Source organism: Apteryx mantelli, chromosome 16, assembly GCF_036417845.1.
Source record: "Apteryx mantelli isolate bAptMan1 chromosome 16, bAptMan1.hap1, whole genome shotgun sequence".
NCBI classification, from domain to species: domain Eukaryota; kingdom Metazoa; phylum Chordata; class Aves; order Apterygiformes; family Apterygidae; genus Apteryx; species Apteryx mantelli.
Window position 1 is genome coordinate 12,389,298 of NC_089993.1, and position 18,718 is coordinate 12,408,015.

General features: G+C 37.2%; 1 protein-coding gene across 1 annotated transcript in view; it reads left to right on the top strand.

The window, feature by feature from the left end:
- IQCK (IQ motif containing K) overlaps positions 1-18,718 on the top strand; it is a 47,521-nt gene that overhangs the window by 26,681 nt on the left and 2,122 nt on the right. The window contains exon 8 of the mRNA XM_067306136.1: positions 2,416-2,527. Within this exon, the coding sequence (XP_067162237.1) occupies positions 2,416-2,527 (112 nt within the window). The remainder of the gene's footprint in view (positions 1-2,415; positions 2,528-18,718) is intronic.

Consider the following 18,718-nt stretch of genomic DNA (forward strand, 5'->3'; position numbering starts at 1 on the left):
TCATGGTAGAATTGCACTCTGAATACAGAATGGAGACTAATTTCTGATACATTCTAAAACTGTGCTAAACTATAGTCCATTAAGCGTATTTAGAACGTGTTGATATGATTCTGTTAAATTCACATTACCAGTTTTACTGAAGGTGTCACATCTGTGTTACTTTTCTTTCACTCTTCTAAAAAATCAGTTTGTTCTGGGAACTCATTCATTGCTTGAATTTAGTGTTGGACCTTGGAATATTTCAGTCTCTCTGACTAGGCCTTACCCTATCTCAGAGCCCTTTATTTTGTTATATATTTTGCTATGCTTTCACCATCTTATTTAGCCACAGTGACCATACAAAATCTACTATTTTTGCATTTTTTTTTTTTAGCTTTTAGTGTCATTGTCTTCATTTTCAGTATATAAAGATCAGTGTGGCCCCATCACAGGTCAGAAGACAGTTTTTGCATAGCTGCGGTTATAAGCGGACACTTCTTATTTTTTTCAACAGTTTAATGTTTAGAAATAGAGGCAGACATTTCTATATCTTCCTATCCCTTTTCTGGTATTGTCATTTATATGTCCCCTAAGCATCCCCTTTATTGTTTCCTAAACAAATTGACTCCATGTAATATGGAATTATGGATTCTATAAAAGTATACATGATGGTATAAAAGAGAGAAAATGTCTTGTGCAAGCCTAAAGAAACTATCTAGTATTTGGGATTATACAGTATGTTTGAAAATAAAATTTGATGGATTTATTAGAAACTGGTTTTGATTTTTGTCTAGATAAAAGAAGTTCACTAGTAACAATAACTCATAATTTTTTTTCTTTTAAAATTTCATATTAACCTTGTAAGAATTTAATACATCTTTTATAGAAGATACTACTGAACTTGTTCATCAGAACAAGTATATGGGATATTGCAAGAGGCCTAGGAGGTATCTGAGGTCAGGTCACTGAGTAAGAGTCTTCCCTGTTTGTATTGATTATAAAACCTTACATTGTATTTCCGCTCTACTGCTGCACTATCTGAAACATAGCAAGTTCTCTTGCTAACAAGAGTATTCTAAAAAGAATACTTTTACTAAATAATTTATATTGTTCTCTTTAAGACTTTTTTTCTAACTAGTGAGAAAATTAAGTCCTGCTCTCTTGCTCTCTATGTATCTCGGGAAAGCAAGAGAAAACTAGAAGGTAATGGAATACAGTTCAAATAACCTAGCAAACTCATTACCATATCATGTAAGATTAAAATAAATACAAGAAATTTTCTAAGTAGTTGGCTGCCTAAAAGCAAAAATGTATCCAGGAAAAAACAAGCTTATTTCTACTTGTTTCTACCATTTGTTATTCAATTTTAGCCTGAATACAAGGACAGTAAGTCCTAAAATGTAAGGACATTTTATATACATTTAGAAAAAATCAGAAACTACATTTTTAATAATTCTATTGTAATTTAAATGTGACTCTAAGAACGATCCCTTATCAATGTCTAATTAACAAATAGCACATCTCCCTTACCTTATTGTCAGAGGGACTGCATCTATTCTGCGTTTTTCCTGTAGCACTGGTGGTAGTAATTGTGTAAATGCCAAGGTGGACAACTGACAACATACTTAGCTGCTATTTAATCAGGGCCTGCATTGAGCAAGTTTAAGTTGCAGAGCAGTAAAAGCTGTTGATGCAAAGCTAACTCTTACTTGTGTGAGTAGAATCTACACCAGCACTAAAGCAATAATAGAAGAATACAACTTAAATCTTAAATGAAGACAAGACCTGTGCCACTTAAATGAAGACAAGGCCTGTGCCTGTTGTCATTGTGCTATATGGAAGCAGAATTAGGTCCTTCGTATGAATGATTGACTAACAAAGAATAGATAAGTGCATTCCAAATACTTTAAATAACGGATTAATGACTCTTCTGTTTGTGAAATTTGTATGAGTGGGATTGTCAGTAAGCCTATTTGCAGCTGGTAGCAGGTGTGAATCGGTTTGCTGGAATAAATTTCCTGCTGTATGACCCTTCATGCGCCTCTCATGCTCTATTATAGTTGGTCAATGGGTTGGTTTTATAGTGTTGTGGTTTTCTAAAGGCACTAATACCCTTCAGTATAATGCTTAAAATTTTAATTAACTCAAAGAGTAAGTATCTCACTCCAGTCACATTCTCAGGAGTCCTTGGTAATCAAAATGATCCCATAATTGGCATATTTATGTTTTCAATGGGGTTTGTCAATTATGTGGGTTTTATTTCTAGGTCAGTTGAAAACTGTAAACCTCTGGGATTGTGCTTTTGCATCTGGCCCTGCAAAAATGATGGATGTCACGTATTTGCGCAATCACAGCCCTGCAAAAAAATTGTCTTACCTCCTTGGGATCCATGTGCATATATAATTTTAGCTATATTTTCTATTTTTCCTTTCCCAGGTCCGCTGTGATCCTGAAGTAAAAGAGCTACGTCAGTGGCAAAAGCAGTTAAGAGAGGACAAAAATGTTATTAAAAGCTTGAAAGAATTCTGGATTAAGCAGGAAGCCAAAGGTAAGTTAACTAAATTGGATATTTTCAGGATTTTTTTTTTATTAAGTGTTTAATTTTTATGTTACAACTTGTATTGAGAAATATGTCATGCAGTAGAACACTAATCAGAAGTGAAAACAGAAGGCAATGTCTGACTGAAGTGCTTGGCTGTTTCTTTACAGTCGCTATTTATTCTAAGCTAGTTGCTTGAGTAGCTAAAAATGGCAATGAAAAATACAATACAGGGCCAGAGCTCAATAATTGCATGGGACTGTGATAATGTTGTGACAGTATTTCCTAGGGCAGGATTAGACATCTATGAACTATACAGCATTTAAATACTCATTTTTATCAGACAGGTTTAGCACAGTTTTTCTGAACTGTGGTTTCTATCTGGTAAATGTTATACTGGTATTTTCCTGTAGTTATTTATAGCAGAAGTTGGCCTGTACAGTCCTAAAAAAAGAAAACAAACCCAAACAACCCTATATAATTACCAAGGAAAAACAAGCCAGATTGCTTTAACAACTGACAGTGTAACAAGTTTGCTTTTGCTCTGGCTGTTGGCAAGGCCTCATGGATAGGCCAAAGTTATTCTTTACTTACTCAAGCACAGCCGTATAATTCTGATTGTTCACCCAGTCTCTTTGTCTTCCAAAGCAGAATGATTCACTTTAAAATATTTCTAGCTCCTCAACTAGTCCACGTTTTATCAACCTCTTTGGGCCAAACTCAAGCAGAGCGTAGGGATGTGAATTACATGTCAGAGGTGAAGGTGAGAAGAGGTTGCTAAGCTATATTGTTCACAAGCTGAAGAAAGAGAAAATGCTGTTTTACCCGTCCCCGTTGTGTGTGTGGTCCTTCATTCTAATGGCACTATCACAGACGTGTTCTCAGACGTCCGTTCACTTAAGCTGGCCTTTCACTTTGCCCAGAACTACAAAGAGCGTTCAGGGTGCAATTTCACATAGTTAGCTGATCAAACTGTGAGCTACCAAAAGGGTCAGTCCAGCTCAGTACCTCTTACATCAATTTTAGTGACTGTGTAACTACGCCATGGGGTTGGATCAGTGAGGTTTTTTTGTTTTGGGTCAGGTTAGTTTTCTGCAACTATGTAGCCACGTGGTCCCTAATCTCACACACAGGAGAAAGTGGGACTGGGGAGGGGGGATCATTTCTGTCAGCAGCCCACAGCTTGGCTGAATTACGCAGAATACAAGATGGCATTCTTGTACTTGCTTCCTGTAGCATGGCTGAGGCGTGCCAATCTCCAGTGGATTGACGGGAGCTAACAGGCAGCGGCGAGTCATGTTTTAGAACGCTTCAGCTCAGTACACAAAAGCACATCTGTCGATGCCCTCGTTCTGAGGCTTTGGTGGAACTTCACTGGGGAAAAAAAGGCTTATGTTTGAATCCCTGAAGGGTGAGGGAGTTTAGAATCAGGTTTCTGTGAGAGGTTTTAAAAATACTGCGTTCTGGTCGGTTAGATGCCTCCTATCCAGAAAGATCTCTGACTCTAGATTTCAAATGACTGAAAGTTACTGATGTGCCACCTGGAATTAGGCACCTTCCTCCTGACGGGAGGCCTCTCTCCCCAGTGCTGCCTAATGACCTAGGCAGCTTTTCACTCAGCATTGAATATTTGTGGCTGTCTGTCTGTCTTTCCTGCCTCTGTAGACCGTCTCGGTGTTTCGTTGTTTCAGCTTCTTGAGTCAGGTGCCCAATTTCTACACATTCACAGTCTAAGTGAAGACATGGAATATGTCCTTTTGGATTTCCCCTCAAATTTTGTTTCATTATGCAGATTGTATGCAACTGAATGGTTCTTCTTAATTAAGTGGAGTTATTGTACTCATGCACAAGTGTGAAACAGCGTATTCTGGAATTAAGTCTGCCATTCTCACAGTATGCTTTAATTTAGAAGCTACAGTAAGAATGTCCAGACATAAATAGTACTTATTAACACCACTGCTGTAGCAATCGGAGCTTGTTGTACATGATTAGATCCTTCCTATTCTTCAGTAACTTTAGTCATCAAGTATTCTGTGGCTATTGTTAATTTCAGAACTGCTTTTTAATAGATGATACAACAAAACTTTTCTGTGAAGCATTTTAATTATAAAATAGTCCATGCTCTGTAAATGCCAAAGGAATTAACAGCAGTCAGATCATTAACCTAATGCACTGCAATTATTTTTTTGCTTTTTATTGTGCATCCATTCCATTTATCATCAGTCACAAGTAGATCAGGCTAAAAGGATGACATGGAAGTTCCATGCATTTTCCCTTTGTGCTTGCAATCTTCTAAAGAAATCTTTCCTAAAGGTAAAAGGAGTTTCACAAACGTGGAAGGACAAATCTGTTTCTAATAACAATTATTATAATAACTGGAGTTACAAAATAGCCCCTTCTTTTCAGTTTTTCAAATTTTGACTTTTTTTTCCCTTCATACAATATAAATGTAGTAGGCACTTGGGGATAATGATAACATTTTAAACACATGCTGGATTCTTGTGCTTGTGTGGAATCTCAGCGGTTCCAGATGGGCTGCTTTTTTATAATACTAGCAAACATAAAGTTATAAATTGATAAATTCTCCATCTTTTCAAGTTTCCCTATTGACAAACCTTTGATTTTCTAAACTTCTTTTCAATTATTTCCTATTTGTACATTAGTTTTGAAAAGATAAAGTCAAGGTAATGTTGCAATTATAACTGTGTAAGTTCACTGTCAAGCATTTGAAATTGTAGCAGCAACTAATTCTGCAGTCAGAATTGGATAAGTAGATTTTTGCACTGGATATTTTCTAATGAACTCAGGGTTCTGTACATACAGTATAAAACTTTCCACTAAATATCTTAATAAGTAGTGTTATTGTAACACAATTTCTTCTATATTGAGTGAAGTGGAACTGCATTTAAACCCATTCTCATACAACGGCTGTGCAGCAAACTCCAGGCAGTACTGGGAGTGAACATTTTAGTTGTTGTATTGGATTTATGAAGTAATCTACATTTTTTCACATAATGTAAAGTGAACCAGTGGCAACTCTCATCCTCTAGGACAGGTACACTGTTGCATTTCTAAAGCTGCCTCTATGTGCCTCCTGCTTTAATCATCTGTAATGCTCACCTGCTTGTCATGTTCACAGGATGGTACCACAGGGTGATTTAACTTTGGCAACTGTGAGAGTCGCGTTCTAGTGCTGCCTCCACCATGCTCCCCAGGGGCCTTACTACATGGGCAACTCCTTCCGGTTTACCTGCACTAGGCAGAGCTCTTGCGCAGGGGGAGGTCTGTCTCCAGTTTTGCTACTTTCCTTGTGATGTGAGATGGTGACAGCAGCAGCAGCTACTGGCTAGTTCTGTGGTTTGCATGGTTGCTAGTGCAAGGAGAAGCGTTTCCTGTTGGGATACTTTTTCCGTCCAAACAGCCATTCCTCATGTCCTCCAGGGAAAAGGCATGAGCCGGGTTGAAGTTTCTGCAGGCTAGCTCCAGCTGTATCATGCTATTTAATAGAATGTGTCCAATAAAATCTGCTTTTCTTGTAATATTGGAAGAGTTTCCTCAAGTGTTCCTTCTCAGTGTTAAAAATTCTTACCAGAAGAATGACTAGCTTGTGTTGATACACGTACTTATACCAATACAAATAGGAATAGAAATCTTTGAGTAGGTATTTAGACGCTTTGGGAGGCAGGCTCATAGTTAACAAAGACACTAATGAATGGCAACCTCCATAGCAGCTCAACGTGTCTGTGCGAACAGCTGGATACAATAACAGCTGTTCCTGCAGGTTGTATTTCAGCTGTGAATGCTTAAGTGTGAATTCAGTTTGCAGAAGTCTGAGAGTAGAATTTTTTTGGAAGGATGAAAATCATGAAGACAGTCAAGTATCAACCGAGTATATGCACACAAAAAAGTCAGCAAAAGAAATTAAAATCAAAGCTGTCATAAAAGAGAGTAATTTTTCCAAAGATTACTTTTAAAGCCTTCTTTTATGTATCATGGACTCCTCACTGCCTTGTTTTTACAATATTATGTAATGCAAGGTGTTGCGAGCTGACACATTTTTTATGTCTACAGTGTACTACATACAAGACCTTTTGATCACTGCTTCACTTCTCTGTGAAAGGTTCAGAACAAGAAGAATTTTCTTCAATGCAGTGTACATTTTGTTGCAAATACTGAAATCGGAAGACTGTCATGATTGTTTTCTGTGATAGCAATTTGTTACAAGGGCTGCAAAGTTAGATTTTCCAAACATTGATTCATATTTATATTGCAGTTTTATTAATCTGCAAATGCAGTTGCCTCAGGGATATAGTGTAGCTGAACAGAATCATTCTGAAAAGCAAAATCATATATCACAATAGGGGAAAACTATATTTATGTGTACATAAATATGGGCGGGGAAGAGTTATGTGCAGCAAGTGAAGCAGAATTCTTGGTGTTAGTAGCTTAGAGTTCTTAGTAAAAGTATGTAAAAACAATGAAAAGGAATATCCATCACTGGTGAATTCTCTTCCAGCAGATCTAACTCATACGTAAAGAAAGTTTTGGCAGAATGACCAAGGCTTTCTTCAAGTCTCTGTGGGATTTCATAGCGTATTTACTATAGTTTAATAAGAGATACTTTTAAACCTTTTCTGTGGGTATATTTTTTTTAAAGAAGACATAAGCAAACCTTTTTCAAAGATCTGAAAACAGTGGATTCAAATTTACTATGATAAAATTAATCTCAATATAAATTTACAAAATAAAAGCCAAATTCTTCCTTTTGTAATACTTGTCTAATTCTGTCTGTGTTAATCCTTCAGAATTGCATTACTGAAGGTGATAATAAAAGTTGACCTAGCAGGCTTGCTAATGCATTTTAAATGATTCCAGTTTGGTGTTTGTGTTTTGGACTCACTGGTTTCCGTTTGTTAGCATTTATATCGTCTCATCAAAGCATGGAATCTTTTTACATGTTTCATTCTCCAGGGTACTGGTAAGAGTAACGCATATGTAAGCCTTCCACTTATTTCTGGGAAATAAATTTTAAAATAGTCTTCCCACTATATATTTACAACATATCACTGTGAAAAAGAGTGTGTATCATATTAGACTGACTTTACGTTTTTTCTTCAAGAGTTAGTTTTATATGAAGATTAAAAAAAAAAAAGAAAAAGAAGCTGATCAATATGATCAGTACATTTGTAGCTGCTGTGTAACATCATTCCCAAACCAATGCAGGAAAGTGGTGAACCTCATCAGCACTGAGGAGGCAGTGCTGCCTGTTTCTCTTGGGTAGTGCTATAGTTTTGGGGAGACTCGCAGCAACGGACATGTGCAGCTGTCCTTTGGGTTTGTTCGGAAGTGTGGCATCTGGAAAGGGGAAGACTGGGAGGCGCTCAGAGTCCTTGCATTCCCTCAAAGCTAAAACAGGGAAAGATCCCAATGCTAGTGAATGAATTCTCTCCAGATGTTAAAATAGTGGTATAGTTCAGCAAAATTGTTCTAGGAAATGAACTGCTAAAATTGTGTGTTATTTTCAGCTTTAGTTTCCATGTACGTGCAGGGAGAATTGCGTATGAAGGCTGTTTGTGTAGGCACCTGGGGTAGCTTTCTGCCCTGCTTATGTGGGCAATCGTAGTTTACAGTCTTCACACGTGAAATCTTAGAGGTGAAATTACAAGTGCATTTTCAGAGGACAAGTTGAAACCATTTGAAAATGTTGCTAGTAAGAATACATACAACGGCAAAAAGTAGGGGGGAATGGGCCATGTCATTTGGCAGTTGAGTTAATTCAAGGAGCTCCTGTCACTGAAAAAAACTGAATCATTTCCATAAGCTATATTATATTGTTTCGGAGAATAATGTAGTGATAAGATTTCCTCTACATTCTTTACCACTTGTTTCAAGAAGAAAAAAATGTTTCCTTTTAATCCCCTTCATAGAGCTTTCCTCTCATCAAATTAATTATTTTAGAGCTATAGTACACACAGCTGTTTCACCACTTCAAAGAAAGTTCTAAAATTGCCCCTTTTCATTTTTTCATGAAACCAGTGCAAATTTGCATTGCTTTTAGTAATTTAGCTTTCCAAATTATCAAATTGTTTCTATAATTACTTAACCGAGCCCTGTTAAGTTGACTTAAGAGTATCTATACATAAAATAGCCTTGAGGCACAGACAGCTGGCTATTTGGAAACAGCTGTAATAGTTACTGCCCAGTGTTTTTCATTATCCATCTCAGCTGCAATGCCATAATTAATTTTGTTAACACTCCAGCTGTTCTTATTTCTGCTATTATTATTCTGCTGTTTATTACTGTTATTAAGCCCTGTTTCACTGTAAAGTCAACATGGTTAGTTTAAACTGCCTCATCAGTGATTCAGCTTAGCCCAGCTGACTTTGCACTGAAGTGGATTATGAGCGCTCATACAATAATGAATAGCACAGCACAACTACTTTTTAAGCTTGTCTATCTACACATTTGGTTTAACTGAATTACTGTGAAATCTCCCCTTTAATTAAACTGTTGAGCTGTTTGCACCAAGCAGAACAAAGCATTTGTTGTTGCTAAAGACTCAGATGTCACAAGTAAAGAATTAGATTCACAATCAAAAGAAAAAAAGAACATTTTAAAATAGATATAGCAATTTATTACAAAGTTAATTACATTAAGAATAACAATGAAGTATTTCTTAAATTTTTATATGACTTTAAACCTGTTTATTAAGTGCTGTAAAGAGTGTTGGATCTAACTGTAGGGGATGAATGGTGTGAGCTGCCAAATAGCTTTTAGAAAATGCTGACTAAAGCAGTAATGTGATTCTATTGACACTACTAGAAAGATCAGCATACCTTCCATGAAAATATCAGCCAAAGACTCTGCTAGGGTGAGCTAAGTCACATTCTGCTTTGTTGTGGTTCTCAGTACAATGCAATGTAAGGCTTATTTCATGGGTATGTTTTAAACAAATATTTATAATTTTATGAACCTATGTTTGTATAATATTGACCACTGTAATACTTAAAGAGGATATTAAAAGGAAATTATAAATGTAAGTTTATTGTAATTAAGAAATTCAAAGTCATTCTTTTTTTGTTTTTCCATTTTCAGAAAATGTGTTAACATACATTCATTATTATTGAGATAAATACTGCAGTTTTAATTTTCATTAGAACATAACCAGAACAAAGTCCTTTGAGTTCTTCTGAGTGGGGACTAAGAGTATGATCTTTATGTGGCAGCAGGTGGTCCAGCGACTTGCCCATTAAAGAGGCAGTCCTGTGCTCCTTGACCAGGGTTTCAGCCATCCTTGCCTTGCCTTGGCTCTAGCAATCTTGCCTTGCCTTGGCTTTGTGGCGAGTTGATTCGGCTGGCTGATCTGGCAAAGAACTGCTCTTTATTTTCGTTCTGGTGTGCCTCGGGTAAGTCTTCTGCTGGATCAGCCTGCTGAACTGACTTACCCTCCGATGAGACAATCCCTCAATCCAGTATAAGGGAAATGGTGCGACAGCAACAGAGGGAAGGAAAACTGCCCATCTGTGATGGCAACTCGCTTTTAGATGAGCTAATTGTCCTGTGCCTGCTGCGTCATGTGAAACCCTATGCTACGTGGTGTGTCTGCTTGGTTCGGTAGGCCAGGATATCATGTAACCTCCATGTCAGCCTCTGATTGTCCACCCACTTCAAAACACATGTAAAAGCGTATCTTTTTTGTTTGTTTGTATCTCTCTGTTTTTCTTTCCTTGTATTGTCTATACTATTAATTACTCTGGGATATAGCATGTATGAAAACTTTGCATGAAAATTGCTATAGGAAAGGAAGTGGGGAAATGAGTAGCATCTTGCAGGACTGTTGGCCTCTTCTAATGCATATGCCTGCTTAATTTCTTTTTTAGTTCAAAGAAAAAGATGCATTTCTTCCAGACTCTACCTAAGATCATAAAGTTATAGCAATTCTTGGCTAACATTTTGTTGCTATACTGCTTATGATCTTATGTTTAGGGTCTGATAGTCCTTACTATAAACAGTTTCTGCTTTCAGACTGAAAATGTAGAGAAGGATAAAACTGAAGACTCAGTGTAGTGGCTCACAGCTTTACACTTGTAGAGAGGAAGAGAATCACCCCCAAAATGACTCTACTGGTTTAGCACAGTTGATGGGATAAGTTGGTTCCTGAATCTTTTACAAATGTTTCTAAAAATATTACCTTCTACAGAAAGTACTACTAAAAAAAAAAACCAAACTCCAGAGGATATGAGAGAACAGCAGATGGGCTGGGGCATTTATTGAAGATGATGTCCTTTCTGATTTCATTAGTCGAGTTCACTGAAACTATTTTAATATGAACTTTATTTAAATAGGTTCTTCAATAGCTTGCTTGTTACCTGGGATCATAGTTGGCAGAACGTGACATAGTAGGAAACACATAACAAAATCTGCTTTTGGTTTCATGCAGCTGGTGACCTACTATGAGAATGTCTGTCTTTTCAGAGCTTCTCTTCCCAGCATGCATTTATCTAGGGCTGTCCATAGTAATTTTGTCAATATCTGCAGCCTAAAATACTCATTTTGAAGTTGTAGTTTGCTGCATCTTCTTGTCTTAGCTGGTATTCCATATAGTCCAGTCATGTTTTTCCTTTGCTGTTTTTGAACATAAACAAACCTTTGCTCTTTGGTTAAAGACCTGATTGCATCTTTGAAAGACAGATCCTCGTGGGAATGAGATAGAATTACTCTGGAATAGTTTAACTTGCAGTGACAGATGAAGGAGAAAAAGTGGAGAGTGCAGAGAAAGCACTTGAAACTGATATCTCTGCAAGTGGCTACAATTAAAGAGGAACTTTAAGTCTTCTCTTTTTGTGCCTCTGTGCAATGGACAAGCCCTGTCTAGTCTCGATTCGGAGCAGTGTGTTATGCAGATGCAGCACTGGAAATGAAAAAGTATCTGTCATGCAGTGAAAGGAATTTGAAAATATTTGACCTTTATTTTTGAAAATGTCTAAACCTTTATTCATCGCTTGCATGCACAGAACACTATACTGACACTGTCTGTTACAATGGTTATTTCTGTCCTGGTGCACTGTTGAAAAGCCAACCAGTTCTGTACACACTTTCTAGTGCTTTCAGCTATTTTATTCCTAAGGGTTTTCTTTTCTTCTTCTTCCCCTGGTAAAATTTGTATAATTTTATTTTTAAAAAGCATTGTTCTCAGATGAAATAGTAGAAGACATATATTTCTGTTTTTATGGTAAAAACCTGTGTCCCTACTAGCTTAGGAGTTCTTACAGATCAGCCATAGATGATAGCTTCGGTAACAGCGAATGTACTCAGTATGTGGAAAATCTAGTTAAACCAAAAAGAGAAACAAAGTAATCTTCACAGCAGGTGTGGGGGGGTTGATTTCTAGATACAGGAGGGGAATATCTTTTACGTGCCATTCAATTTTCAAACTATATTTCTCCTTTGGCAGTAAAAGATATCTTATTACTCACCTACAGTGAGAGGTTTCAAAGGTACTTCTTCCAAAGAATGAATCTCTTCCCTTAGGAAGATGCAACCAGCAATATATTGAGGACGAACTCAAAATGCATAGGTGGTCTGTCACTGGAAAATCCTTGAAAACCCAAATGAGGTTGCAGATAAAGGGGAGAACAGGCTGCATATTTGGGAGCGTGTGTTGCACTAGAGCAGGAACAGATGCATACTGTCAAGGAAGGAAATGCAGTCACTCCTTACGCGGCTGTGATGTGTCTCCACCTGAATTAGTAAGAAAGGTTTGAAAGCTGAATATGTTTACCAAGTGAAGTTGAACAGGGAAAGTCAAGTCTGCACACTTTTGAAGGATGGCTATATCAAGGATGAGAAAAAGTGCAGAGTAAGAAAAATAAAGACTTGAAAAAGAGGAAAAAATATTAGAATTCATTACCCAGAAACATGTCTACACAGTGAAACTTCTTGGAATTCATTCCATAAACAAGCAAACATGTGAGTAGAGTCATGTGCTCCGACTGACTCTTATTAATGAGGCCATAAATGAGGTTACAATTGCCTGGATGTTTGCACGACTGAGTAAGTTCCCAAACAAAATACCGAAGAGGGGATATATAAATGGGGCATCTTAAACTGGGCTTAAAAAAACATTTAAAATGTACAGTAGGTTTTAATTCTGGATTAGCAGAAGATGTAGTCTGGCTAGCTAGTGGATCTCTTAAAAACTGCACCTCAGTGGTTTATTTAGAAAAATTCAGCTCAGTAAAACATAGGGTATTTTATCATTCTTATGTGAGTTTTCCTCCTTCCTTATTTTCCACTTTGACCAAGGATGGCTGATACTCAATTATGTTTTAGGAGGAATTTAAATAAAATAATTTCTTTCTAACTTCATCTGCCCTCTTTTAACCATAGCTGTAGGTCTTTAATATGTCTTTTTATGGAGCTCTTGTAGGTGGGGACCACTCAATATTCCATGGTTTTACACTTCTAAAATGTATGAAGCTGTCTGTTAAGATCTGTCATATTGCAAGTATTTTCTTGAATGATTTTGGTTCAAACTGACCTGTATAGAGTAAAAACCAGGTTTAAAGCAAAAGACTGCTTGCTGTCAGTAGAATGCTCTGTACATTTAAAAGATTTTACTCTATTTTTTTTAAACATTACTGTATTTACAGATATTAGGGTTGTTGACACAAAACACTTAATCTGTCTTTCCTAAAACAAAAGTGGTATATTCAACATGATTTTAAATGGGTTCATATATATAATTGCATGCATTTTAAAAGCAAATGTACAAGCTTTCAGTTACACAAAAGACCTTAAAAACTACTTTTAAAGAAAGGAAAATCCAAGAACAAAGCTGTGCCAGTAGCCTAGTATGTGGTGTTTTTCATCAAGCCCAATTCAAGATGCTTGAGATGTTTCTGAAAGTTTAATCTTGGCACTAACAGCTGAGAATGTAGCGATAAAAGTCATGAGACTCGTGATGTAGATTCTGCTTTATTGGTCCACACCCGGGCTCAAATGTCTTTGAAAACCTGTATAGATTTATAGAAAATCTGTATAGATTGCAGTAATACTTAATTTCTGAAACTACACTGGGAATGTTTAAAAAAAAATTTAAGGTGATAATTTCGATAAGATACGAAATATGTGATCTTCTGAACTGCACTTACACAGGCACAGCAGTTTTATCAGCTAGCTGAACTAATCCTCCAGTGCCAAAGATCTGTTTTTACCCATCACTTTGCAGTTTTTAGTAGCGATCTGTAATGGAGGAAAAAAAAGATTGCAATTTGGTGATTATTCTGTGATATATAAAGAGAAATGTTTTTGATTTTGTTTTTCTGTTTTGAAGGAGAGGAGGAATTCTTCACAGGTTTTGGAGGGGGAGGTGGTTTGGGTTTTTTTCCTTCATTTTTCAAGGTAATAGTGAAAAACATGAGACTGCTTTTGATGAAAATTCTGTTGGTGTTTTTTGTCAGTCATCCAGGTATATGAAAACAAAATTTCCATCTAACCACAAGATGCCTTTCGTGCCTGGAAGAAAGGCTGTCCTCAGTTATGAAATAAAACCTGCACCAAGTCCTGCAGTGAAACTAGACTTGACATTTTGGGGGGTAAAAAAGAAGGGGAAAAGAAAGCCCATGAACTGTTAATGGAGTCTTAAAATATGATTCATAGATTGGCTGAGGAGTTAATGATACATTGCAGAACATACAAATGATCTGCCCCAAACTTCCCTTTAAACCCAGACTGTGATTATTAGTCACCTGGAGATGCTTCTGTATGTAACTTTGTGCCTGATCATTTGTTTTAGTCCATATAAGCATTTCAGTTTGGTGACTTCACAGAACCTGTCAAGTTTTCCAAGTAGGAAGCATTTCAGAAATAAGGTGTGCTAATGGATGTGCATGTAGCTTCTTTGGCTTCCTCCTGTAATTCCCAAATTGCTTTTTGCTGGGGCCTATAACTCAGTAATTATTTCTCCCCGCTTCTGGTCAGCTTTCCATTTTCACTTCTTCTTTCCATCTCCACTACTTACATGCAAAACAACTACATCGATCACTTCACGATGAAGATATGCTAGTTGCCTTCATCCTGGATTTTTCCTCCTTCAGTCCAGGTTCCTCTTCCCCAGACTGTTGGGTTGCTATGGGTTTCTTTCTGCGAATCTCAGGTCTGAGTGATTTGGAGGAGACTCGGAGAATTATTAGAAATACAGTCTCCAGTACACCTAATCCTGTGAAGTTTGTTCTCTCCGTTCAATCTCAGTTGTTCATCTGGTTTAATGGATATATTTTTCAATATTTCTTCCTGTGCTTTCCTCTTTGTTTGCCTTGACTTGTAAAAATGCCACACAGATGTATCCAGATGACTTCATCTTTTTCTTAAAAGATGAGGGAAGCGTGGTGCATGACATGACATAAACAAATACTGCTAGAAATCTCTCACCCCTTGTTCCCAGTTCTGTCACTGGTTGTTGGTGTTTGGGTCTCTCCTCTTTGTCAGTTCTTGCTTCCTTAATCTGAGCCTAAGTGAATAAATGAATTCCCTAAAATTGTGTGAGTTCTCTAAAGGAATTAAATGCAGTTAGTGTGTCTGCATGTGCCTGGCACTTCAGAAACAGCCTGGGCAGACTGGTCACCAGAAAGCTGACGGAGAGCTTGGTGGGCTGATGGACATCCCCTACGCTGTGCTACTTTCAGTCTTGGCGCTGCCTCGTACAGAGGTGTTGAGAGTGCAGTGACTCAGACTTAGAAACGGTCTTACAGTAAAGGTCATCACAGCAAGGTTAAGCATTATACGAACTCTGTTGCTGGCACAGAGGATTAGGCTTGTGTTGTCGCATTTGTGTGTACATTTAACAAAAGCAGCATCCTGCTGAAAGATCTTCTGGCAGTTCCGTTTCAGATTCATGAGTAGCAGACATGTCTATGGGCATAATTTTCAATTTCTTCAATTAATTATATTTTTTTTATTTTACAATATATCCGTTTATAATGCATCAATTTCCTATCACTGGTAACTGAAGATTTCTTGAAGTGAAAGGTTTCACTAATTATTGCATGGATGTTGACTTCCAAGAGTAAGGGGCTAAGATTTTATATATACTTTATAAAGAACTGTGTCTTTAAAAGTCAGGTCTTATTCCAGAAAGACTGCTAGCAGCTCTAATTTCATGTTCAGGCTTCTTTGGCATTTCATTGGAAGGCTAGGGTGAAACTCCTTTCTATTTATATATTTTACTCTAAGCCCCTGCTAATAAGTTATTCCAATAGATTTTCTTTAATGGATTTTCATCTTCTTACAGTCTGAGTATATGGTATTTTTCATTACTGTTGTCAAATGTTTAAATTACTAAATGCAATTCTCAGTTCTTACGATTTAAACAAAATCAAGAGTGTGGGTGTATAAACCTTTCATAAGCTACTGTCACAAACCAGTTGTATTATACCATAGAGTATAAAGTAGGTCATAGTTTATTCACTGGTACACTGAAACAACCAAGTCTTAAACCAGAATGTCAGTTCTTGATTCTGTATCTGTGCATTAAGATGAAGGAAAATTGCCTCTTTTATCTAAAATAAATGGTAAAGATGTGTGAACTTAATGCATAAATAAATAGGACAAAGGCCTAACCATGCAATCCTCAGATGTCTAATAGGAGTTTTGCAGTTTTTTTGAGTATTTCATCCCCAGGAGTTTACTGAAACAGTAAATCCAAATACATTCAAAGCCGGTGCTTCCTTCAGCAACCATCTGTGCCTAAACACTGCAACACATATATGATAAACTATGTAAAATGAGCTCCATTTACTAGGAAAATGGCAGACAAACCAATGGATAGCTTTTTATAATAAGAGTAGCAGATCAAAAATTACAGAGTACCAGTTCTGCTAGCGTGTTCAGAGAGGCCCTCACTTCACATCTAAGGAGCTGAAGCGCCATCTCCACTAGTGCTTATTATTGTAGTAATGGTTATTGTGTCCTATGATTTATAACATGCCTGTGACTAAAGCATAGCTTAATGAGATTCACTCTGTATTTTAAAATAAGAATTGTTTAAATCAGCCATGAGACTGAAATGCAGTACTAACAACTTAACTGTCCTGACAGTAGAAAGCATAAAACTGGAAATAAGTGACATGTCCTATACTATTTGTCAACTTCAAACAATAAGCATTATCAGTAAATCTCCCAGAAATTAGGAGACTGTTCTAAGTACCATTGTGGGAGGGATTATTTGCCCTATGGAGTTGCACATTTAGATTGTTCATGTTACATCCTGAAAAGTGATGGTAGAAATGCACCTTAAAAGTTCTTTTTTTTTTTCTTTCTTTTTTTAATTGCTTAACACTGGCACAGCAGCTAAGGGCCTCAGTTTTGCTATGCCTTTGAGCAGTAGCTGATATTTTAAAACAACATGGAATACTGTGATATTTGTGAAAATGCTGCCAGGGCTCATGATTTTGTTGCCACGTCTATTTAAATCTCTGGTCAAACCTCCTTAAACTAGTGATTATGCATTCTCTGTAGGTAATTTTCACACATTCTGTTACACAAATCTTGGGAATGAAGTTTTTCATACTTTTCTTGGGAGTCAAATCCAGCTTGCTGTGAGAGTGCTTTTCTTGGCATGGCCCTGGGACTGGCAGCGGCGCACAGTTGCAGTAGCCACTGCCTAAATGACATCCTGAGGCAGTTTGTCCTACCTAGTCATGTCCACAAGCCTTTCCCTGTCATTCAGGGAGTCTCTCTAGAGAAAAAGAGGTCGTTTCCATTGCACTGCAGAATTGCAGTACTGCAAAGCTAGTAGTCTGCCAGCATAACTGCACACAGTGACTTAGGAAGTAGAGGGACAAAATGGGAATTGTGCTATTCAAGTTCAACTGTGTTTGTTATGTAACTGAAAACACAAATGAATCTTGCTGTTGGTTCGGTTGAATACAATGGCAGGACACCCGACCTAAGTGGTTAAAATTCAGCATATGAACGGCATGGTTGTAAGCAAGTTGCTCGTGTTGACATTTACACTATTCATTTCTTTTAGATACGTGTTGTCTGAAAAAAATGGGCTGGATTATTGGCTAGTGTGAGTTGTTCTAAACTTCACGGGAGCTATGCTAATACACCAATTAAACGTATTGCTTAGGTCTTCCAAAACAATAAACGCAAGCTAGTTCACTTTGGGATATAACATTTTTCCAATGGAAGTTTCTAGTGAAAAGACTTAGTCATTCAGTCTTTCCCCATCTTTCCAGCATATGTGAATCCTGAGGACATCTTATTTTTCTGTCTGCCTAAGAAGCAAGTATATGTCCAAAGCTATCTAAATGACTGCCTGAAATCCAGATTCATGCTGACAACCTGTGCTTCCTGTTTAGTGTGAGGTGATTTGAAAATGTTATGCTTAAGTAACACAGGTTATGATAAGACATGGATGCTCCTGACTAAAAACACTGCTAGCAGCTACCTAAAACACCTGCTAATTCTCATCTGGAACAATGTGTTAGCCCTGGGGTTTTTGAATGTGCTGAAAGTTTTTAGGAAGCATTAGCAAAGACCAGTCTCATCACATCAAGGAATATTACATAAAATTCTACCCAATAGTTAGTATTTTTCTATATGGTACATTCATAGTCACACAGGATATTTAATTCAGTCAATTTTTTCTCCTTATCAGTTATATCAGCTATAATATATAAAGCCCTAACATCCAAAAAGGTCTTGTACCAACTGGCACCTATTGCCTTGACCATTGCAGAACACAGGCCATATCCTGCCACCTTGGTCATATTTTGGATTTCTAAGATAGCATCAGTGCTATCTCACTATCATACATCATTTTTCCAGCATGTTTTCTGCAAGCTGAGATCTTCCAGATTGGTAGCACATCAAGCACCTTAAATTAGAACATGGGCCTGTTGCAGCCTGGTAGCCTGGAATGTACCAAGGGGGTTTTGTTTGCTGGTTTTCAGTCGCATGCCTCAGAAAGGTAACTAAGCTCTCCTGAAACTGTAGATAGCATAGATAACTGTAGATAGTTTTTTTTTTTCTGCCTCCAACATCATAACTTTTATATATAAAACTTCCCAATAAACTTTCTTTACTTGAAAGGTGTATAGTACAGAAACATTTTCTGAAGTGTAGGGGGTAGAGAAACAGATTTTCATCTTCATAGGTTAAAAGGCAGTTGGTAAAATATTAAGAACAGCACAA